Source organism: Chlorocebus sabaeus, chromosome 6 (genome assembly GCF_047675955.1).
Source record: "Chlorocebus sabaeus isolate Y175 chromosome 6, mChlSab1.0.hap1, whole genome shotgun sequence".
In the NCBI taxonomy this organism is placed as follows: domain Eukaryota; kingdom Metazoa; phylum Chordata; class Mammalia; order Primates; family Cercopithecidae; genus Chlorocebus; species Chlorocebus sabaeus.
In genome coordinates this window covers 22,693,474-22,716,996 of record NC_132909.1, presented here as the reverse complement: position 1 = coordinate 22,716,996, position 23,523 = coordinate 22,693,474, and the positions used below count along the sequence as shown (strand labels likewise).

The 23,523-nt window shown below is 46.9% G+C and overlaps 1 protein-coding gene and 1 long non-coding RNA gene across 5 annotated transcripts in view; one reads left to right on the top strand and one right to left on the bottom strand.

Moving 5' to 3' along the window:
• The window catches only part of ZNF565 (zinc finger protein 565), a 32,873-nt gene that overhangs the window by 1,908 nt on the left and 7,442 nt on the right, over nucleotides 1–23,523 (bottom strand). For 2 of the 4 annotated variants that reach the window (XM_007996481.3, XM_007996478.3), the window contains exons 2-4: nucleotides 16,639–16,712; nucleotides 4,667–4,793; nucleotides 3,872–3,967 (exon numbers count right to left, since the gene is read on the bottom strand). In XM_007996481.3, the coding sequence (XP_007994672.1) occupies nucleotides 3,872–3,967; nucleotides 4,667–4,793; nucleotides 16,639–16,647 (232 nt within the window). In that variant the 5' untranslated portion in view covers nucleotides 16,648–16,712. Of the gene's footprint in view, nucleotides 1–3,871; nucleotides 3,968–4,666; nucleotides 4,794–16,638; nucleotides 16,713–18,097; nucleotides 18,579–23,523 lie in introns of those variants that run through there. The other 2 variants (XM_007996480.3, XM_073016604.1) reach the window with 2 other exon arrangements.
• LOC140711870 (uncharacterized) overlaps nucleotides 1–23,523 on the top strand; it is a 46,924-nt gene that overhangs the window by 19,041 nt on the left and 4,360 nt on the right. The gene's annotated exons all lie outside the window — the stretch shown is intronic.

The window sequence follows — 23,523 nt, the reverse complement described above, 5'->3', positions numbered from 1 at the left end:
GAGACCATCTTGGCTAACACGGTGAAACCCTGTCTCTACTAAAAAATACAAAAAACTAGCCGGGCGAGGTGGCAGGCGCCTGTAGTCCCAGCTACTCGGGAGGCTGAGGCAGGAGAATGGTGTAAACCCGGGAGGCGGAGCTTGCAGTGAGCTGAGATCCGGCCACTGCACTCCAGCCTGGGCGACAGAGCGAGACTCCGTCTCAAAAAAAAAAAAAAAAAAGAAAAAAAAAAAAGAAAAAAAGTGAATGGCTTATATACATCTCAAATATTATACAATTTCAAAAAAGTACATGAAAGCACACTATGTGAAGAGCTCATACGGTGCCAGAAGGGAGCAAGAAGACAGATTAGGCCAGGGGTTCTCAATTTGTTTTCTGTTTTGAGACAGAGTCTTGCTCTGTCTCCCAGGCTGGAGTGCATTGGTACAATCTTGGCTTACTGCAACCTCCGCCTCTTGGGTTCAAGTGATTCTCCTGCCTCAGCCTCCTGAGTAGCTGGGATTACAGGCATGCGCCACCACTCCCGGCTAATTTTTGTATTTTTAGTAGAGATGGGCTTTCACCATATTGGCCAGGCTGGTCTCGAACTCCTGACCTTGTGATCCGCCCGCCTTGGCCTCCCAAAGTGCGAACAGCACCTATCTTACCAGGTGATCAAAATGAACAGCACCAGTAATATGGCATGTTGATATCTGATATGTGATACACAGAGAAGAATACAACATCACTTCTGCAATATTCTTGCTAAAATGCAGAATCTCACCGTGAGAAAACATTAGACAAACACGAAGTGAGAGACAATCTACAAAAAACTACTCATTAAGAGGATCAGCTGGCTGGGTGTGGTGGCTCATGCCTGTAATCCCAGCACTTTAGGAGGCTGAGGTGGGCAGGTCACTCGAGCTCAGGAGTTTGAGACCAGCCTGGCCAACATAGTGAAACCCCATATCTACTGAATATACAAAAATTAGCTGGGTGTGGTAGTGTGCACCTGTTATCCTAGCTACTCAGGAGGCTGAGACAGGAGAATTACTTGAACCCAGGAGGCAGAGGTTGCAGTAAGCTGAGATCGCACCACTGCACTCCAGCGTGGGTGACAGAGTGAGATACCGTCTCAGAAAAAAAAAACAAAAAATTTTTATTTATTTATTTATTTTGAAATGGAGTCTTGCTCTGTCACCCAGGCTGGAGCGCAGTGGCATGATCATAGCTCACTACAGCCTTGATCTCCCAGGCTCTAGTGATTCTCCTGCCTCAGCCTCTTGATTAGCTGGGACTACAGGTGCATGCCGCCTTGCCTGGCTAATTTTTGTATTTTTTGTAGAGAAGGGGTCTTGCTAGGTTGTTCAGGCTGATAAATGTCATTTGTAAAGAAAACAAAACAAAACAGTATTTTCGTGTGGCCAAAAACTGAGGGAAACTTTAAGGGTCTTCTTCAGATAGAGAGAAAATGATCCCAGATGAAAAGTAAAAATGACAATAGGCTGGGCGTGGGGCTCACACCTGTAATCCCAGCACTTTGGGAGGCTGAGGCGGGTAGATCACGAGGTCAGGAGATCGAGACCATCCTGGCTAACACAGTGAAACCCCATCTTTACTAAAAAAATACAAAAAAAATTTGCCGGGTGTGGTTGTGGGCGCCTGTAGTCCCAGCTACTCGGGAGGCTGAGGCAGGAGAATGGCGTGAATTGGGAGGTGGAGCTTGCAGTGAACTGATATCATGCCACTGCATTCCAGCCTGGGTGACAAAGCGAGACTTCATGTCAAAAATAAACAAATAAATAAATAAAAATAAATTAAAAAGGCCAGATGCGGTGGCTCAAGCCTGTAATCCCAGCACTTTGGGAGGCCGAGATAGGCAGATCACGAGGTCAGGAGATTGAGACCATCCTGGCTAACACGGTGAAACCCCGTCTCTACTAAAAAATACAAAAAACTAGCCGGGCGAGGTGGCGGGCGCCTGTAGCCCCAGCTACTCAGGAGGCTGAGGCAGGAGAATGGCGTGAACCCGGGAGGCGGAGCTTGCGAGCCGAGATCACGCCACTGCACTCCAGCCTGGGCGACAGAGCGAGACTCCATCTCAAAAATAAATAAATAAATAAATAAACAAATAAATAAATAAATAAATTAAAAAGACAACAATAGCGGAGAGGTTAGGAAAGGGTCACTGGTGATTCAGGATTCACAGATTCCAATACTGTCCACCAAGTGCCAATCGAGAATACTTACTAACATTTATGTAGTCATCACAATTGCCTTTCTGGGCACTTTCACACTATATTTCATATAACAGCAACTCTGTTTTCTTTTTTTTTTTGAGACAGAGTCTCCCTCTGTTGTACAGGCTGGAGTGTAATGGTGTGATCTCAGCTCACTGCAACCTCCGCCTCCCAGGTTCAAAGCGATTCTCATGCCTTAGCCTCCAGAGTAGCTGGGATTACAGATGTGTGCCACCATGCACAGCTTATTTTTGTATTTTTACAAAATACAAAAGGGGTTTTACCATGTTGGCCAAACTGGTCTCGAACTCCCGACCTCCAGTGATCTGCCCACCTTGGCCTCCCAAAGTGCTGGGATTACAGGGGTGAGGCACCACGTCCAGCCTAACAGCAATATTTTTATACCATTTGCCAAGGAGGAAACTGAAGCACAGAGAATTTAAGTAATTTATGCAAACTCACAGAGCTACTAAGTGGCAGAGCCAGGATTTGAACTCAGGTAGTCTGACTCCAGTGTCTGTGCCCTCAACCACTACACAACCGTACCGCTCAAAAGTTAAGAGAATAAATGAATGGCTGAATTACTGTTGCAGAGGCTGGAGTGCAGTGGCACAATCTCGGCTCACTGCAACCTCTGTCTCCTGGGTTCAAGCAATTCTCCTGCCTTAGCCTCCTGAGTAGCTGGGGTTACAGGCACCGGCCACCATGCCCAGCTAATTTCTGTATTTTTAGGAGAGATGGGGTTTCACCATGTTGGCCAGGCTGGCCTTGAACTCCTGGCTTCAAGTGATCTGTCCACCTCGGCCTCCCAAAGTGCTGAGATTACAGGTGTGGGCCACCGTGTCCAGCCAAGAAAATGTTTTTTTGGTTTGTTTTTTGAGATAGAGTTTCACTTTTGTCACTCGGGTTGGAATGCAATGGCGTAATCTCAGCTCACTGCAACCTCTGCCTCCCGGGTTCAAGAGATTCTCCTGCGTCAGCCTCCCAAGTAGCTGGAATTACAGGCACCCGCCACCATGCCCAGCTAATTTTTGTACTTTTAGTAGAGACGGGATTTTACCATGTTGGCCAGGGTGGTCTTGAACTCCTGACCTCAGGTGATACACCCACCTCAGCCTCCCAAAGTGCTGGGATTACACGCATGAGCCACCATGCCTGGTCAAGAAAATAAGTTTTCTAAGGGATGAAGATACTTGTAGAAAAAAGGATCTGGCTGGGTACTGTGGCTCACACCTGTAATCTCACTTTGGCCTCCCAAAGTGGGAGGATCGCTTAAGCCCAGGAGATGGAGGCTGCAGTGAGCTGTGATCATGCCACTGCACTCCAGCATGGATGACAGAGTGAGATTCTGCCTCTAAAAAAAAGGATACGAAGTACAGGTAAAAAGGTGACCACTGGGGAAGAAATAGGTACATCTCTTTTTAAAAAGGAAGGAAAATGTGAGAGAACAGAGAAGAGAAACGAATTAATGGGAGTAGGCCAAGGTTCTCTTGGGAGCTGAGGCTAATAAGGTCTTTACTCGCCACATCTTCACGTTTCAGGCCTTTCTTCCACAGTAGGGCTTTGAGGGAACTTCCCACAGTAACTCAAGTTGCTCCTGTCAGTCGACGCACCCAGGGACCTCCCCCTGTCGAAACCAGCCCTTGCTCACCTGGGCACCATGGTCCTGTCACATCATTTGCAATCATCCAGGGCTCTTTCCCTTGCTCCAATAAGGAGACGACATCAGGCTTAGAAATGGAGAGTCCTGTTTACAGGAAAAGAAACGGGGTGTGATGAGACGGCTCCAAAATCCAAACCCAGTTCCCTGGTCACCATGGAAAAGACGCAATCACAAGGCAGGCGGAAGGTTGTCTGAAGGATGGGAAGACCCAGGTGCCCAGTGGAATGACTTGTTTCCAATTCCACGAAGCACAAAACAATTTTTCAGTCACCAGAAATTCAGTCAGAAACTTGTAAGTTACCCTAGAAATTCACAATGAAGAAACCAGAAATTCCAGAAGGGTAGTCCTGAATTATGTGGAGTAGATGTGTGGTGATCACTCTCCATGAACTCCTCCTTCCCCTCCAATCTTCCTTGATGCTCCTGGCCTTGTTCTGTGCCCGGCTCTGGGATCCCAACAGCTCACTGTAAGAACTGCATTACCCATGCCCTCTGGGTTCTCATTAGCTTTGGCAGACAAAAAGCATCAGCTGGAGATCAGCGGACAGGAGGAGAGAGAGCACTGGACATTTCTTACCCCTCTCTCTCCCTCCTTTAACCCAGGAGCTCCGGAAGTAGCTACAGCAATTGCTGGCTGGTCCCCTCTCTATGGCTGTAGTTTGTAGCGTCTCCCGTGACAGTTTCCTCTCCTCACCCATTTAGGCAGAGATGGAAACAGCACCCCATGGTTGTAGTCCCCAGTGCCTTGCTTTCCGTCTGGCCTGGGCGATACCATCTCCTTACCTAGTGAGGCCAAGTGACCAAAGTTCTCCAGAGTCACCTCCCTGTACAAGTCTCTCTGAGCAGGTTCCAGGCACTTCCATTCTTCCAGAGAGAACTCTATGGCCACGTCCCTGAATGTCACCAGTCCCTGAAACAATAAACCCACACATTTGGGTATATTAAGAAACTTTTTTCACTTTTTATTATGAAAATTTTCAGAATGCACAAAAGTACAAAAGTATACAGTAATGACCCCCTATATGCATCAGTCTGCTTCAACAGCTAACAAGGTGCACCCTGTTTTATCTCTTCCCTTCTATCTTTTACTCCCCATGTACTGTGAGGCAAATCTCACATGCCAAACATCATAATACTTCACCCACAGATACTTTAGTATCCAACAGATTATTGACTTCTCTTAGAAAAACATATAATAGCCGGGCGCGGTGGCTCATGCCTGTAATCCCAGCACTTTGGGAGGCTGAGGCGGGCGGATCACGAGGTCAGGAGATCGAGACCATCCTGGCTAACACGGTGAGACCTCATCTCTACAAAAAATACAAAAAACTAGCCGGGCATGGTGGCGGGCACCTGTAGTCCCAGCTACTCGGGAGGCTGAGGCAGGAGAATGGCATGAACTCGGGAGGTGGAGTTTACAATGAGCTGAGATGGTGCCACTGCACTCCAGCTTGGGCAACAGAGCAAGACTCCATCTCAAAAAAAAAAAGGAAAAACACATAATACTCAGAATATCATTATCATACTTAATTAATGTATCAATAATTTCCCAATCAACAGATTAAGTTCTAATTGCCCCAATGTTCTCAATTTTTTTTTTTTTTTTTTTGAGACGGAGTTTCACTCTTGTTGCCCAGGCTAGAGTACAATGGCGCGATCTCAGCTCACCACAACCTCTGCGTCCTGGGTTCAAGCGATTCTCCTGCCTCAGCCTCCCAAGTAGCTGGGATTACAGGCATGCACCACCACATCTGGCTAATTTTGTATTTTTAGTAGAGACAGGGTTTCTCCATGTTGGTCAGGCTGGTCTCGAACTCCTGACCTCAGGTGATCCACCCGCCTCGGCGTCCCAAAGTGCTGGGATTACAGGCGTGAGGCACCGCACCCGGCCTCTTTTTTTTTTTTTGAGACCGAGTCTCACTCTGTTGCTCAGGCTGGAGTGCAGTGGTACGTGGAGTGCAGTGTAGTGGAATGGAGTACAGTGGCTCACTGCAACCTCTGCCTCCCAGGTTCAAGTAATTCTCCTGCCTTAGCCTCCCAAGTAGCTGGGGTTATAGGCACCCGCTACCGTGCCCAGCAAATGTTTTTTGTATTTTTAGTAGAGACGAGGTTCTTCCATGTTGGCCAGGCTGGTCTCAAACTCCTGGCCTCAAGTGATCTGCCCTCAAGTGATCCTGGCCTCCCAAAGTGTTGGGATTATAAGCATGAGCCAGTGCACCTGGCCTTGATTCTTTTTTTTTTTTTTGAGACATGGTCTTGCTCAGTCACCCAGGCTGGAGTACAGTGGTGTGTTCATGGTTCACTGCAGCCTTGACCTCAGCTCAAGCAATCCTCCCATCTCAGCCTCCCAAATAGCTGGGACCACAGTGTGCGTACACAACCATGCCCAGCTAATCTTTATATTATTTGTAGAGAGGAGGGTCTCACTATGTTGCCCAGGCTGGTCTTCAGTTCCTGGGCTCAAGTAATCCTTTCACCTGGGCCTCCCAAAGTGCTGGGATTACAGGCGTGAGCCACTGTGCCCAGCAGTGATTTTTCTAAATTAACAAATTCAGTGCTTACCAAAAGTGATTTTTTTTTTTTTGAGACAGAGTTTCACTCTTGTCGCCCAGGCTGGAGTGCAAAGGCACGATCTCGGGTCACCGCAACCTCCACCTCCCAGGTTCAAGTGATTCTCCTGCCTCAGCCTCCCAAGTAGCTGGGATTACAGGCACCCACCACTACATTCAGCTAATTTTTGTGTATTTTTAGTAGAGACAGGGTTTCTCCGAGGTGGGCGGATCACCTGAGGTTGGGAGTTTGAGACCAGCCTCACCAACATGGAGAAACCCCGTCTCTACTAAAAATACAAAATTAGCTGGGTGTGGTGGTGTATGCCTGTAATCCCAGCTACTCAGGAGGCTGAGGCAGGAGAATCGCTTGAACCTGGGAGGCAGAGGCCGAGATCACGACATTGCACTCCAGCCTGGGCAACAAGAGTGAAACTCCATCTCAAAAAAAAAAAAAAAAAAAGAAACATTTGAATTAGTAGAGTTCCCACCTCCTGGATTTGATGGATTGCATCTTCGTGGTGTAGTTTCACAGGTGCTTAATTTCCATATTCCCTGTGAAACAGCAGTTAGATCTGGGGGTCTGACTTCCATTTTCGAGGGAAGGGCATTAATATGTCAGGGATGGTGGTGTGTACTTCCTGTAGCATCCCACTAGGAGGCACATAATGACTGGACGTGCGTTTATTTATTATTTGAGACAGGGTCTCACTCTGTCACCCAGGCTGGAGTGTGGTGGCGCAATCGTGGCTCACGGGAGCCTTGACCTCCCAACTCAAGCTATCCCCCTGCCTCAGCCTCCCAAGTAGCTGGCACTAAGGTGTGCACCACCATACCCAGCTAATTTTTTATTTTTTGTAGAGATGGGGTCTCACTATGTTGTCCAGGCTGGTCTTGAATTCCTGGACTCAAGTGATCCACCCACCTCGACCTACCAAAGTGCTGGGATTATAGGTGTGGGCCACTGTGCCTGGCCCAATTTTTTTAAGACACAGAGTCTTGCTCTGTCACCCAGGCTGGAGTGCAGTGGTGCAATCATGGCTCACTGTTGCCTCAAATTCCTGAGCTCAAGCAATCCTCCCACCTCAGCCTCCCAAGTGACTGGGACTACAGGCACATGTCACCATACTAAGCTATTTTTGTTAAAAACTATTTTTTGTAGAGGTGGGGTCTTGCTATATTGCCCAGGCTGGTCTCAAACTTATGGGCTCAAGCAATCCTCCCACCTTGGCCTTCCAAAGTGCTGGGATTAAAAGTCGAGTCACAGTGCCTGTCTTTTACCATTTTTTTTTGTTGTTGTTGTTTTTGTTATGCTTTGTTTTGTTTTTTTGTTTGGTTTTTGAGATGGAGTCTCTCCCTGTTGCCCAGGCCAGAGCGCAGTGGCGTGATTTCGGCTCACTACAACCTCCGCCTCCCAGGTTCAAGTGATTCTCCTGCCTCAGCCTCCCAAGTAGCTGGGATTACAGGTGTATACCACCACGCCTGGCTAATTTTTTTATTTCTTATTTTTCGAGACAGAGTCTCACTCTGTCGCCCAGGCTGGAGTGCAGTGGCACAATCTTGGCTCACTGCAACCTCCACCTCCCGGGTTAAAGTGATTCTCCTGCCTCAGCCTCCAGAGTAACTGGGATTACAGGCGCATGCCACCACTCCTGGCTAATTTTTGTATCTTTAGTAGAGATGGGGTTTCACCATGTTGGCCAGGCTGGTTTTGAACACCTGACCTCAGGTGATCTACCTGCCTCGGCCTCCCAAGGTGTTGGGATTGCAGGCATGAGCCACCATGCCTGGTCCCTAATTTTTGTAGTTTTAATAGAGATGGGGTTTCACCATGTTGGCCAGGCTGGTTATGAACTCCTGACCTCAAGTGATCTAACCTTCTCGTTCTCCTACAGTGTTGGGACTACAGGTATGAGCCGCTGTGCTCGGCCTCCTGTCCCTTTTTTTTTTTTTTTTTTTTTTTCTTGAGACAGAGTCTCGCTCTGTTGCCCGGGCTGGAGTGTAGTGGTGCAATCTTGGCTTACTGCAACCCCCGCCTCCCAGGTTCAAGCAATTCTCCTGCCTCAGTCTCCCCAATAGCTGGGACTACAGGCGCATGCCACCATGCACAGCTAATTTTTTGTATTTTTAGTAGAGATGGAGCTTTGTCATGTTGGCCAGGGTGGTCTCAACCTCCTGACCTCATGATCTGCCCACCTTGGTCTCCCAAAGTGCTGGGATTACAGGCGTGAGCCACCATGCCCAGCCCACCTGTCCCATTTTAAATGAGGTTAAAATTGATTAGTAGGGTCAGGTTTTGACAAGCTGACTCATCCAGTAAATATATTAATGAGGAGATGAAGAAGAATTTTATTTTATTTTTTTTTTGAGATGGAGTCTTACCCTGTTTGCCCAGGCTGGAGTGCAGTGGCGCGATCTCAGTTCACTGCAAGCTCCGCCTCCCGGGTTCACGCCATTCTCCTGCCTCAGACTCCCGAGTAGCTGGGACTACAGGTGCCCGCCACTGCACCCGGCTAATTTTTTTGTATTTTTAGTAGAGACGGGGTTTCACCGTGTTAGCCAGGCTGGTCTCGGTCTCCTGTCCTCGTGATCTGCCCGCCTCAGCCTCCCAAAGTGCTGGGATTACAGGCGTGAGCCACTGCGCCCGGCCAGAATTTTTTTTTTTAGACAGAGTCTCACTCTGTTGCCCAAGTTGGAGTGCAGTGGTGTGATCATGGCTCATTGCAGCCTCTACTTCCTGGGCTCAAGCAATCCTCCTACCTCAGCCTCCAGAGTAGCTGGAGCTACAGGTGTGCACGCCTGGCTAATTTTGATTTTTTTTTTTTTTTTTTTTTTTTGAGACAGAGTCTCACTCTGTAGCCCAGGTTGGAGTGCAGTGGCGCGATCTCGGCTCACTGCAACCTCCGCTTCCTAGGTTCAAGCGATTCTCCTGCTTCAGCCTCTTGAGTAGTTGGGATTACAGGTGTGTGCCACCATGCTCGGCTAATTTTTGTATTTTTAGTAGAGACGGGGTTTCACCATGTTGGTTAGACTGGTCCTGACCTCGTGATGCGCCCACCTTGGCCTCCCAAAGTGCTGGGATGACAGGCGTGAGCCACTGCACCCAGCTTAATTTTGATTTTTAATATATTTTTTTGTAGAGACAGAATCTCACTATGTTACCCAGGCTGGTCTCAAACTCCTGGTCTCAAGTGATCCTCCTGCCTCAGCCTCCCAAAGCACTGGGATTACAGGCCTGAGCCACTGCACCCGGCCAAGGACATTTACGAGGAGATGAAGAAGGGCACTGGAGGAAGGAGGTAATGAAGCATGACAGAATCTAGAGCTGCAGGCCTGTGCCATGAAGGAAGCATAATAAGCACAGTTATATGACTAAAGGTTTATATGCTCTTGAGCACTCCTGTGGCTACAGATAAAACTGTCTGCAGACAGCAGGACACTTCTATCTTCCATGGCCTGGGAATGAGCAGAAAAGAGCTAAGTGGGGTCCCATAAATAAGCGAAATAGGCTGGGCGTGGTGGCTCACGCCTGTAATCCCAGCACTTTGGGAGGCCAAGGCGGGTGGATCACCTGAGGTCAGAAGTTCAAGACCAGCCTGGTCAACATGGTGAAACTCAGTCTCTACTAAATATACAAAAACTAGCCCGGCGTGGTGGCGGGCACCTGTAATTCCAGCTACTCAGGAGGCTGAGGCAGGAGAATCGCTTGAACCCGGGAGGCAGAGGTTGCAGTGAGCTGAGATCGCGCCATTGCACTCCAGCCTGGGCAGGCAACAAGAGCAAAACTTCGTTCCATCCAATAAATAAATAAATAAGTAAGTAAGTAAGAAACAAAGTAAAGAAGCAAAATAGCAAAACACACAAAACACACAGCAAATGTGGGCCTGGCAAATAATAATGTCTTTCAACAACGAGTCCACGCTGGGCGTGGTGGCTCATGCCTGTAATCCCAGCACTTTGGGAGGCTGAGGCGGGTTAATCACTTGAGGCCAGGAGTTCAAGACCAAACTGCCAACTGGGCATGGTGGTAATTCCAGCACTTTGGGAGGCTGAGGCAGGTGAATCACCTGAGGTCAGGAGTTCAAGAACATCCTGGCCAACATGGTGAAATCCCGTCTCTACTAAAAATACAAAAAATTAGCTGGGCGTGGTGGCGGGTGCCTGTAATCCCAGCTACTTGGGGGGCTGAGGCAGGAGAATCGCTGGAACCCAGGAGGCAGACTTTGCAGGGTGCTGAGATTGTGACACTGCACTCCAGCCTGGGCAACAAGGGTGAAACTCCGTTTCAAAAAAAAAAAAAAATGTCCAGCCCAGCCAACAGGGCAAAACAACCCTGTCTCTACTAAAAATACAAAAAATTAGCCAGGCGTGGTGGTGCACACCTGTAATCCCAGCTACTCAGGAGGCTGAGGCAAGATAATAGCTTGAACGCGGGAGGCAGAGGTTGCAGTGAGCTGAGATCGTGCCCCTGCACTCCAGCCTGGGTGACAGAGTAAGACTCTGTCTCAAAAAAACAAACAACAACAACAATAAAACTCAAAAAAGAGGCCGGGCGCGGTGGCTCAAGCCTGTAATCCCAGCACTTTGGGAGGCCGAGACGGGCGGATCACGAGGTCAGGAGATCGAGACCATCCTGGCTAACACAGTGAAACCCCGTCTCTACTAAAAACACACACACACACAAAAAAACTAGCCGGGCGAGGTGGCGGGCGCCTGTAGTCCCCGCTACTCAGGAGGCTGAGGCAGGAGAATGGCGTAAACCCGGGAGGCGGAGCTTGCAGTGAGCTGAGATCCGGCCACTGCACTCCAGCCCGGGCGACAGAGCAAGACTCCGTCTCAAAAAAAAAAAAAAAAAAAAAAACCTCAAAAAAGAAATCAGCTGGGCATGATGGTGCACGCCTGTAGTCCCAGCTACTAGGGAGGTTGAGGCAGGAGAATCACTTGAACCTGGTAGGTGGAGATTGCAGTGAGTTGAGATTGCGCCACTGCACTCCAGCCTGGGTGACAGAGCAAGACCCCATCTCAAAAACAATATAAATAAATAAATAAAAATGAAAGAAGGAAGAGAGAAGGAAGTTAGAAACGAGGGCAGGCAGGCAGGCAGAAAGACACAGACTGTTATTGGTTACATACTATTGTAGGTTATGTCTTGTAAGATACGTTGATTCCATTATTTTTGTGCACTTAGCTTAAATAAGATGTGTATGTTAAAGTGGTTTATATCTAAAAGGCAATAACAAATGCTAGTGAGGATGTGAACAGAAGGGAACCCTTGGACACTTTGTTGGGAATGTAAAATTAGTGAATGTAAATCACTATGGAGAACAGTTTGGAGGTTCCTCAAAAAACTAAAAATGGAGCTACCCTGTGGTCCAGCAATACCACTGCTGGGTATATACAAGAAAGGAAATTAGTAATCCAGGCGCGGTGGCTCATGCCTGTAATCCCAGCACTTTGGGAGGCCAAGGTGGGTGGATCACCTGAGGTCAAGAGTTCCAGACCAGCCTGGCCAACATGGTGAAACCCCATTTCAACTAAAAATACAAAAAGTTAGCTAGGCATGGTGGTGTACGCCTGTAATCCCAGCTACTTGGGAGGCTGAGGCAGGAGAATCGCTTGAACCCAGGAGGTGGAGGTTGCAGTGAGCCAAGATCGTGCCACTGCCGGCTTGGGCAACAAGAACGAAATTCCGTCTCAAAAAAAAAAAAAAGAAAAGAAAAGAAAAGAAAGAAAATCAGTATATGGAAGAGATATCTGCACTCCATGTTTGCGGCAGCACTGTCCACAATAGCCAAGATTTGGAATCAACCCAAGTGTCTGTCAACAGATGAATGGATAAAGAAAATGTGGTACATATACACAATAGAGTACTATTCAGTCACAAAAAGAATGAGATCTGGTCATCTGCAACATGAATGGAACTGGAGGTCATTATGCTACATGAAACAAGCCAGGCACAGAGAGACAAACTGCATGTTCTCACTTATTTGTGGATCTAAAAATCAAAACAATTCAACTCATGGTCATAGAGAGTGGAAGGATGATTACTGAAGGCTGGGAAGGGCACAGGGAGGCTGAGGGGGAGGTGGGGATGGTTAATGGGTCCAAAAAATAGAAAGAATAAGACCTACTATTTGGTAGCACAACAGGCTGACTATAGTCAATAAGAACTTAATTGTACTTTTTTTTTTTTTTGAGATGGAGTTTTGCTGTCACCCAGGCTGGAGTGCAGTCGCATGATCTTAGCTCACTGCAACCTCTGCTGTGGGGTTCAAGTCATTCTCCTGCCTCAGTCTCCAGAGTAGCTGGGGTTACAGGCACCCACCACCACACCCAGCTAATTTTTGTATTTTTCAGTAGAGATAGGGTTTCCTCATGTTGGCCAGGCTGGTCTTGAACTCCTGATCTCAAATGATCTGCCTGCCTTGGCCTCCCAAAGTGCTGGGATTACAGGTGTGAGCCACCATGCCTGGCCTAACTGTATATTTTTAAATAAAGAGTGTCATTGGAATGTTTGTAACTCGAAGGATAAATGCTTGAGGGGTTGGATATCCCATTCTTCATGATATGCTTATTTCTTTTTTTTTTTTTTTTTTTTTTTTTTGAGACGGAGTCTTGCTGTGTCACCCAGGCTGGAGTGCAGTGGCTGGATCTCAGCTCACTGCAAGCTCCACCTCCCGGGTTTACGCCATTCTCCTGCCTCAGCCTCCCGAGTAGCTGGGACTACAGGCGCCCGCCACCATGCCCGGCTAGTTTTTTTGTATTTTTTAGTAGAGACGGGGTTTCACCATGTTAGCCAGGATGGTCTCGATCTCCTGACCTCGTGATCCGCCCGTCTCGGCCTCCCAAAGTGCTGGGATTACAGGCTTGAGCCACCACGCCCGGCCGATATGCTTATTTCACACTGCATGCCTGTATCACAACATTTCATGTACTCCATAAATACACACACCTACTATGTACTGACAAAAATTTAAAATTAAAAAAAAATTAAAAACACAAGATGTGTACAATCTTCAGGATATATTATATGCTTGCTAATATTCATATTCCTTCACTGTCCACTTCTGCTTGTTCCTGAAATCAGAAAGCTGATGGAGGGTATACCTCCATATATGCTGTAGGTTACATAAATGTGACCTACAACCAACACATATGTTCAACGTTAAAATGGACCATTTTACGGTTATTCATTTCTCATACATATCCTTGCAAGACTGAAGAGTGTTCCGTCACTAAAGTTCCCAATCACGGCCCCTTCCTAAAGGTCTCACAAAACAGATGTTACCACATACAGAGACCAAGACCAATCCCTACAACTGCTACCATGTCTACGTGGAGAGAGAAGGCTGTGGGCTTCTACTGCAAACACCCTGATGTTGGGTAAAACATAACACCCTTTTAAATGAATTTCTTTCCTTCTTTCTCTCTCTCTTTTTTTTGAGACAGTGTCTAACTCTGTTGCCCAGGCTGCAGTGCAGTGGCGTGATCTCGGTTCACTGCAACCTCTGCCTCCCAGGCTCAAGCGATTCTCCTGCCTGAGCCTCCCGAGTAGCTGGGACTACAGGTGGCACACCATTGCACCCAGCTAAATTTCGTATATATATATTTTATGTAGAGACAGGCTTTTGCCATGTTGTGCAGGCTGGTCTTGTACTCCTGAGCTCAGGTAATTCACCTGCCTTGGCCTCCCAAAGTGCTGGGATTACAGGCGTGAGCCACCATGCCTAACTTTGTGTTTTTAAATTTAAATTAAAATTTTTGTTTGTAGAGATGAGGTCTCACTACATTGTCCCAGCTGGTCTTGAACTCCTGGTCTCAAGCGATCCTCCTACCTTGGCCTCCCAAAGTGTTGGAATTACAGGGTGAGCCACTGTGCCCGGCCAGAACTTTTCTTAATGCTGGTTATATCTATCAACATTTTCCCACCTTAGAAATTAAAAGAAAGAAATTTAATTTTTTTTTTTTTTTTTGAGACAGTCTCATTCTATCAGTCAGTCTGGAGTGCAGTGATACAATCTTGGCTCACTGTAACCTCTGTCTCCCAGGTTCAAGTGATTCTCGTGCCTCAGTCTCCTGAGCAGCTGGAATTACAGACATGTGCCACCATGCCCGGCTAATTTTTGTATTTTTAGTACAGACAGTTTCATCGTGTTTGTCAGGCTGGTCTCGAACTCCTGACCTCAGGTGATCCATCTGCCTCAACCTCCCAAAGTGCTGGGATTACAGGTATCAGACACTGCATCCAGCTGAGAAATTTTAAAAATATTTTAACAACAAACCTGTTACCTGTTAATATCAATAACATATATTTTATGAAACATAACTCTATTGTCAAAATCAAAAAATTTAGTGGCATTGTTTTACATTTTTGTAAATATCTTTAATGATTGGCCAACTAAAAGAAAGTTAGAATTTTTTTTTTTTTTTTTTTTTTGAGACGGGGTCTCGCTCTGTCGCCCAGGCTGGAGTGCAGTGGTGCAATCTCAGCTCACTGCAACCTCCAGCTCCCAGGTTCAAGCAATTCTCTTGCCTCAGCCTACCGAGTAGCTGGGACTACAGATACCTGCCACTGCACCCAGCTAGTTTCTGTATTTTTAGTAGAAACGGAGTTTCACCATGTTGACCAGGATGGTCTTGATCTCTTGACCTCGCGACCCACCCGCCTCGGCCTCCCAAAGTGCTGTGATTACAGGCGTGAGCAACCACACCCGGCCTATATATATATTTTGTGAGACAGAGTCTCACTGTGTCGCCCAAGCTGGAGTGCAGTGGCGTGATCTCTGCTTATGACAACCTTGGCCTCCTAGGTTCAAGTGATTCTCCTACCTCAGCCTCTCAAGTAGCTGGGATTATAGGCACCCACCACCACTGTGCCCAGCTTTCTCTCTCTCTCTATATATATATATTTTTTTTTGACAGTATTAAATGTCTTGTGATTTTTTCAAGAGGGGGTAACATTTAAAAATAGAATAAAGAATCCAGGTGCCGTGGCTCATGCCTGTAATCCCAGTACTAGGAGGCTGAGGTGGAAGGACTGCGTGAGCCCCAGAGTTTGAGACCAGTCTGGGCAACACAGTAAGACCTGGTCTCTACAAAAACTTAAAAAGTTAGCTGGGAGTGGTGGCATGTGGCTGTGGTCCTAGCTACTTGGGAGGCTGAGGTGGGAGGATGGCTTGAGCCCAGGAGGCTGAGACTGCAGTGAGCCTTGATTGCACCACTGTGCTCCAGTCTGGGTGACAGAGCGAGACCCTGTCTCAAAAAACGAAACAAAGCAAAAACACAGAAGAAAGCACTTTGGGAGGCCGAGACGGGCGGATCACAAGGTCAGGAGATCGAGACCATCCTGGTTAACATGGTGAAACCCCGTCTCTACTAAAAAATACAAAAAACTAGCCGGGCGAGGTGGCGGGCGCCTGTAGTCCCAGCTACTCGGGAGGCTGAGGCAGGAGAATGGTGTGAACCCGGGAGGCGGAGCTTGCAGTGAGCTGAGATCCGGCCACTGCACTCCAGCCTGGGTGACAGAGCGAGACTCCGTCTCAAAAAAAAAAAAAAAAAAAAAAAGAAACCACCCAAGACAATGGAAAAGATGAAACTATTTTATTTCATCTTTGGCCCCCTTCAACCACAGTTATGATAAGGGAGACGCTCATATTTCTCTCAAGAGAAGGTATTTCTACTGTACTGGTGCTCTGCTAAGAGCATTTATTTATTTATTAATTTAGACAGAGTCTCGTTCTGTCTCCCAGGGTGGAGTGCAGTGGGGCAATCTTGGCTCCCTACAACCTCCATCTCCCGGGTTCAAACGATTCTCCTGCCTCAGCCTCCTGAGTAGCTGGGACTACAGGTATGCAGTACCACGCCTGGCTAATTTTTATATTTTTAGTAGAGACGGGGTTTCACCATGTTGTCCAGGCTGGTCTCGAACTCCTGGCCTCAAGCGATCCACCCGCCTCAGCCTCCCAAAGTGCTGAGATGACAGGCATGTGCCACCACGCCCAGCCTATGCTCTGCTAAGAGGACTACAGACACGTGGACAATGCTGGAGAGGAGAGGGCCACCAAGGGACTTGGGTACCATCACTCATCTCCCGGAATGGACGAACTGTGAAAAGGATACAGGGAAGTTCCAAGATAAAAAACACAGTGTCCATATAATCTGTGGTGAAGACAGATTATTCTAAGGATAGAAGGAATTTCAACATACCTGGGCCATGGCTTTTAGAACTATTTGACCTGCTCTGATTTCTCTGGATTCTTCTCTTGGACAAGTGCAGAGTCCTGAAAAAGCAAAATGGGGGGAGATGGGGTAACCTCTGATAAACCGAGCTTGCCTCAGCACTCCCAAATAGATGAGCTTAAAAGAACTGTACTTCCAATGTCTCGGATCTGCTTCTCCTGCCTCTCCATGTCCTACCACACAAGAACTAACATTAAGAACTACAGAGTTGGCCAGGCATGGTGGCTCAGGCCTGTAATCCTAGCACCTTGGGAGGCTGAGGCACGAGAATTGCTCAAACCTAAAAGGTGGAGGTTGCAGTGAGCCGAGACTGTGCCACTGCACTCCAGCCTGGGCGAAAGAGCGAGACTTGGTCTCAAAACAAACAAACAAAATACAAAACAAAACAAAACTGCAGAGTTAACAAAACCCAGTCTCTTCCTAAACAGTAAGGAACCTAAAAGCAGAAAGATGGTTTCAAAGTAGATGTACTGCAGCACTGACACAGAACCCAGGCACTACCAAGGGAGGGATTATGGCGGACATAGTTCTCCATCTTGTTGATGCTAAACTTGGCCCTAGATGGGGCCTAGAAGGCTCCCACCTGCTCCAAATTACAGCAAGGATATTACAACTCACACTCACTTGATGCATAAGGATGAGGACAGTACCATCAGGCTAGGAACACAGACCATCTATGCAGGCCAAATCTTGAGTAAAAGACATCCCTAAACAAAGTCTTCTAGCTTCTCTAGGCTCAACAGGCAAAACCTCCTGGGTATCTCACTGGCTCTACTTCCTCCTTCCAAGTCCAAAATGAGACTACACCATGCATACTATAGGCTCTGCCAATGCCTCCAGCCCCAGTTTGACTCACCAGACAGAAGCAAGAAAGCCCTAGTAATACAGGCCTCTTGCTTGCATATCCACACATCCAGAGTACTGCCCTCCCTGGGAACTCAATTTCTAGAAGCCTCTTGGCCCAGCACTCTTTATTTCTCATCTGAGCCCTCCCTACTGCATTCTTTTTTTTTTTTTTTTTAAGACTGGACAGCCGGGCACAGTGGCTCACACCTGTAATTCCAGCACTTTGGGAGGCCAAGGCGGGTGGATCACCTGAGGTCGGGAGTTCGAGACCTGCCTAACCAACATGGAGAAACCCCATCTCAACTAAAAGTACAAAAAATTGGCAGGGCGTGGTGGTGCATGCCTGTAATCTCAGCTACTCAGGAGGCTGAGGCAGGAGAATTGCTCGAACCTGAGAGGCAGAAGTTGTGGTGAGCTGAGATCACACCATTGCAGTCCAGCCCGGGCTACAAAAGTAAAACTCTGTCTCACAAAAAACGAAACAAAACAAAAGACAAGTACAGTAGTGAGAAGAAGGGGAAGAGAACAAGGAGTTCAATTCATAACTGACTGTGAACAATCAATGGAGATAACTCACTACCTTCCGACCATCTACTGCTTTTCTGCAGAACATCACATCCCCATTGACTGAGGCTGGCAGTTGCTGAGTCTGAAGTCCTGTGAATGGTCTACGTCTGAAAGGAATGAGAAGTCAGAGTTTTAAGGAGGGTTTTTTTTTTCCCCCTTTTGAGACAGGGTTTCACTCTGTTGCCCAGGCTGCAGTGCAGAGGTGCAATCTCAGCTCACTGCAACGTCTGCCTCCCAGGTTCAAGTGATTCTCCCGCCTCGACCTCCTGAGTAGCTGGGAGTGCAGGTGCACGCCACCACGCCCAGCTGAATTTTTGTATTTTTAGTAGAGACACGGTTTCACCACGTTGGCCAGGCTGGTCTTGAACTCCTTGCCTCAAGTGATCCGCCCACCCTGGCCTCCCAAAGTGTTGGGATTAGCAGGGTATAAGCCACTGTGCCTGGCCTAACAAGGGTATTAAATCTGATCTAATTAGAGGTGCAAGAAGCTTCCTATAGGGGGTGGGTCAAAAGAAATACTTTTTTTTTTTTTTTTTTTTTTTTAAATGGGGTTTCACTCTGTCACCCAGGCTGGAGTGCAGCGGCACAGTCTCGGATCACTGCAAGCTCTGCCTCCCAGACTCAAGTGATCCTTCCACCTCAGCCTCCCAAGTAGCTAGGATCACAGGCATGCACCACCACACCTGGCTAATTTTTGCATTTTTGGTACAGATATGGTTTTGCCATGTTGGCCAGGCTGGTCTTAAACTCCTGAGCTCAAGTGATCTGCCTACCTCGGCCTCCAAAAGTGCTGGGATTACAGATGTGAGCTACCGAGCCCAGCTAAGGAAGACTAACTTAATCGATGGGGATGGTATCAAGAAAACTTTTCTGTAAAATCTAGAATAGGAATTGGGTTCTGAAATCTCAGGGAGGTTTAATAGGCAGAAAAGGGACAGAGAATATTGCGAGCACAGTGAAATGCAATGGCAAAAACACTGGACTGAAAGCGAATGGTGTGTTTGGGAGACTGAGAATGATTTGGAATGAGTTGTGTAGTTTGCGGAAAGGTCTAGATAAGTGCTGTCCAACAGGATGTTCTGTGAGGATGGAAATCTTCAAATCCGTGCTGTAAATATTGTAGTCATAGGTGGCTACTGAGCATATGAAATGTGGCTAGTATGGCTGAGAAACTAAAGTTTTTATTTGATTTTAATTAATCTAAATTTAAATTTAATTAGCTCTAGAATCTAGAGGCAGATAATGCTGGAGATGACATCAGGGGTTAGAAAATGAAGGTGTACGGGCTGGGCGCAGTCGCTCACGCCTGTCATCCCAGCACTCTGGGAGGCCGAGGTGGGCCAATCACCTGAGGTCAGGAGTTCGAGACCAGGCTGGCCAACATGGTGAAACCCCCTCTCTACTAAAAATATAAAAATTAGCCAGGCATAGTGGTGCGTGCCTGTATCCAGCTACTTGGGAGGCTGAGGCAGGAGAATTGCTTGAATGAACCTGGGAGGCGGAGATTGTAGTGAGCCAAGATCATGCCACTCCACCCCAGCCTGGGCCACAGAGCGAGACTCTGTTTCAAAAAAAAAAAAAAAAAAAAAAGAAAGAAAAGAAAATGAAGGTGTATGAATGAAAAAACTGTGAGGGCAAGGACCAGTGGGTCTCATCATCACTCTAACCAGTACTTGCCACAGTGTCTTGAGAACACAGGTGACCAATAAATACAGGCTGAATATATAAAAGTTAGGTTCTTTGGGAAGCTGAGGTGTGTGGATCGCTTAAAAGCCCAGGAATCTGAAACCACCCTGGGTAACATAGTGAACCCTCATTGCTATCTTTCAAAAAAGGTAGGTTTTCAGCCGGGCACGGTGGCCCACGCCTGTAATCCCAGCACTTTGGGAGGCCGAGGCTGGTGGATCACCTGAAATCAGGAGTTTGAGACCAGCCTGGCCAACATGGCGAAACCCCCTCTCTACCAAAAATACAAAAATTAGCTACTCAGGAGGCTGAGGCAGGGAGAATCGCTTGAACTCGGGAGGCAGAGGTTGCAGTGAGCCGAGATCGTGCCATTGCACTCCAACCTGGGGAACAGAGTGAGACTCTGTCTCTAAAAAAAAAAAAAAAAGAAAGAAAAAGTAGGTTTTCACTTATTAATGAAATGGAAGGCAACCTAAGAATTTAAAGATGGACGTGACAGGACCAATATGGCCAGGTTATTTTGGAGAGGTGTAACCTTGGAGTCAGAAAGATTGAGAGGTGCTTGTACTTTTTCAGGCAAACAAAGAGGGCCTGATCCAGGACACTGACAGCGGAAAGGAGGAGGAGATAAATTCAAAATGCAGATTAGATGAAATCAACAAGCTCTGGCATCTGATAGATATGGAGGCAGAGACAAGGAAGTCAGAATTCTTTCATATTTACTGGGCTCCTGTCTCAACTGGCACTATTCTAGGCACGAGGAAAGAAAATAATTCAAGTCCCAGTTGATCTCATATTCTGTTCTTTTTTTTTTTTTTTTTTTTTTTTGAGACAGAATCTCGCTGTGTCACCCAGGCTGCAGTGCACTGATGAACTCTTGGCTCACTGCAACCCCCACCTCCCAGGTTCAAGCAATTCTTTTGCCTCAGCCTCCCAAGTAGCTGGAATTACAAGCGTGCACCATCATGCTCTGCTAATTTTTGTAACTTTTGTAGAGACAGGGTCTTGCCATGTTGGCCAGGCTGGTCTTCAACTCCTGACCTCAAGTGATCTGCCCACTTCAGCCTCCCAAACTGCTGGGATTACAGGTGTGAGCCACTGTGTCTGGCTGGATCTCACATCCTATGGGAAGAGACAACCAACAAACACTGATATACGGAGATAGATGGGACTGAGGGCTGGGCACAGTAGCTCACTCCTGTGATCTCGGCACTTTGAGGGGCCAAGGCAGGAGGATAACTTGAGGCCAGGAGCTCAAGATCAGCCTGGGCAGCAAAGTGAGGCCCCCGATCTCCACAAAAAATTTGAAGGAAAAAAAAAGAAAGAAAAAAGATGAGATGTGAGTGTTCAGGGTGGTATGGCCATAGACAAGATATTGACATTCCTGTTTATACATCAGGCGGGGCTGGGCACAGTGGCTCATGCCTGTAATCCCAGCACTTTGGGAGGGTGAGGCACACGGATCACTTGAGGTCAGAAGTTCTAGGCCAGCCTGGCCAACGTGGTGAAATCTCATCTCTACTAAAAATACAAAAAATTAGCTGGCTGTTGTGGCGCCCGCCTGTAATCCCAGCTACTCAGGAGGCTGAGGTGAGAGAATCACTTGAACCCAGAAGGAAGAGGTTGTAGTGAGCTGATACTGCGCCACTGCACTCCAGCCTGGGCAACAGAGTGAGACTCTTGTCACAAACAACAACAAAAACAACAACAACAAAACAACAAATCTCTCTCTCTCTCTCTCTCTCTCTCTCTATATATATATATATCAAGTGGTAAATGTCCTACAGATAAAAACAAAGAAGATTAAGGGGAGAGGGAGTTTTGGAGGAAGAGAGGGTAGTCTGAGAAGGTGACTGGTAAGCACAGCCTGAATGGATGAGTGAGCAATGCAGGTATCTGGGGAAGTGCATTCCTCGCACCAGGAGCAGCAATTGCAAGGGTCTGAAGGCAGGAGCAGGCTTTCCTTGATCAACAAGAGGAAGGAGACAAGGGCATCTGGGATGGAATGTGCGAGAGGTAGAGGGTCAGAGAGAAAGCTAGAAGTCAGATCACACGGAGCTTGGAAGCCACTGTAAGAACTTTGGATTTTATTCTTAGGAAAACAGGAAGGTACTAAACTTTTAAAGCCAAGAAATGGCATAATTTGGTTTATATTTAAAAGGGGCAGGGCACAGTGGCTCATGCCTGTAATCCTGGCACTTTGGAAGGTCAAGGCAGGCGGATCACTTGAGGCCAGGAGTTTGAGACCAGCCTGGCCAATAGAAGCCCTGTTTCTACTAAAAATACAAAAGTTAGCTGGGGATGGTGGTAAGCACCTGTAATCCTAGTTACTTGGGAGGCTGAGGCATGAGCATTGTTTGAAGCCAGGAGGTGGAGGTTGCAGTGAGCCAAGATCGTGCCACTAATGCCAGCCTGGGCGACAGAGCGAAACTCTGTCTCAAATCAAAAAAAGTAAATAAATAAAATAAAATAAATAAATTTTCAGAAAAGTAGCAATAATTTTTGATAAATGTGCAAAGGGTATATACATGGGAAATTCACTAAATAATAAAGTGACCCACCAACCTACCAAACATTCTTAAACCTCCTTAGTAAGGAAGGGAATGAATGTTAAAAGCAATAAGGAAATACTATTTTATAGTTATTAATTTGGCAAAGATTTAAAAGATGGATGATATTCCACACTAGTATGATGTGAGGAAATGGACACAGGTGGTAAGCTATTGCTGGTGTCAACTTCCAACAAGGCAACGTTAGCAGAAATTAAACCACACATGCCCTTGATCAAGCAATTCCAAGTCTGAAATCCTATCCAAAGTATTAACATGTGTGTGGAGTATATGATGGAGACACAGTTGGCAATGGAACAGTGAATTGAAAGAAAACTTCAATATCTAGGAAAGAAGATTAAATAAATAAGTAAACTACAGTGTATCTATATAGTGGGAACACTGTCACCATAAACAAAATGATACATATCTTTGTTGATGTAACGATGTAAAATACATAACATTAGGTGAAAAATGTAGGTTACAAACAGCAAGTGTAGTGTAATCCTATTCTTAAAGGAAAAATAGACATATGTATGCATGTATGCTTGTGTATATGTAGCATAGAACACAGACTAAAAGGATTTTCAATTAAATTTTATATTTGTCTCTAGGTTATATAGTAAATGGGGGATCTTTGTTTTTTTCTGTATTTTCAAGTTTTTCCCTAAAGCGCATGCGTGCACGTGTGTGTGTGTGTGTGTGTGTGTGTGTGCGCGCGCGCGCGTGTGTGTGTTTGAGATCAGGTCTCACTTTGGTGGAGTGCAGAGGCATGATCTCAGTTCACTGCAACCTCTACCTTCCAGGTTCAAGCAATTCTCCTGCCTCAGTCTCCGAAGTAGCTGGGATTACAGGTGTGCACCACCACACCTGACGAATTTTTGTAGTTTTAGTGGAGATGGGGTTTGACCATGTTGGCCAGGTTGGTCTCGAACTCCTAGACTCAAGTGATCCACCCACCTCTGCCTCCCAAAGTGTTAGGATTACAAGTGTGAGCCACTGTACCTGGCAAGCATATATTCTATAACGATAAGTAATACAATTAATCCTCCTCAACAGCGGGGTGGGTTATAAAAGGAGCTATGAATGGAGTGATTCATGAGTGGCAGTGAGGTGCCTTTGGGAACCTGCACACTGAAGGGGAGTTTGATTTTCTCCGTGCTAACGCTTTTCAGGGGCGTGTCCTGGCTCACGCAGAGGAGGT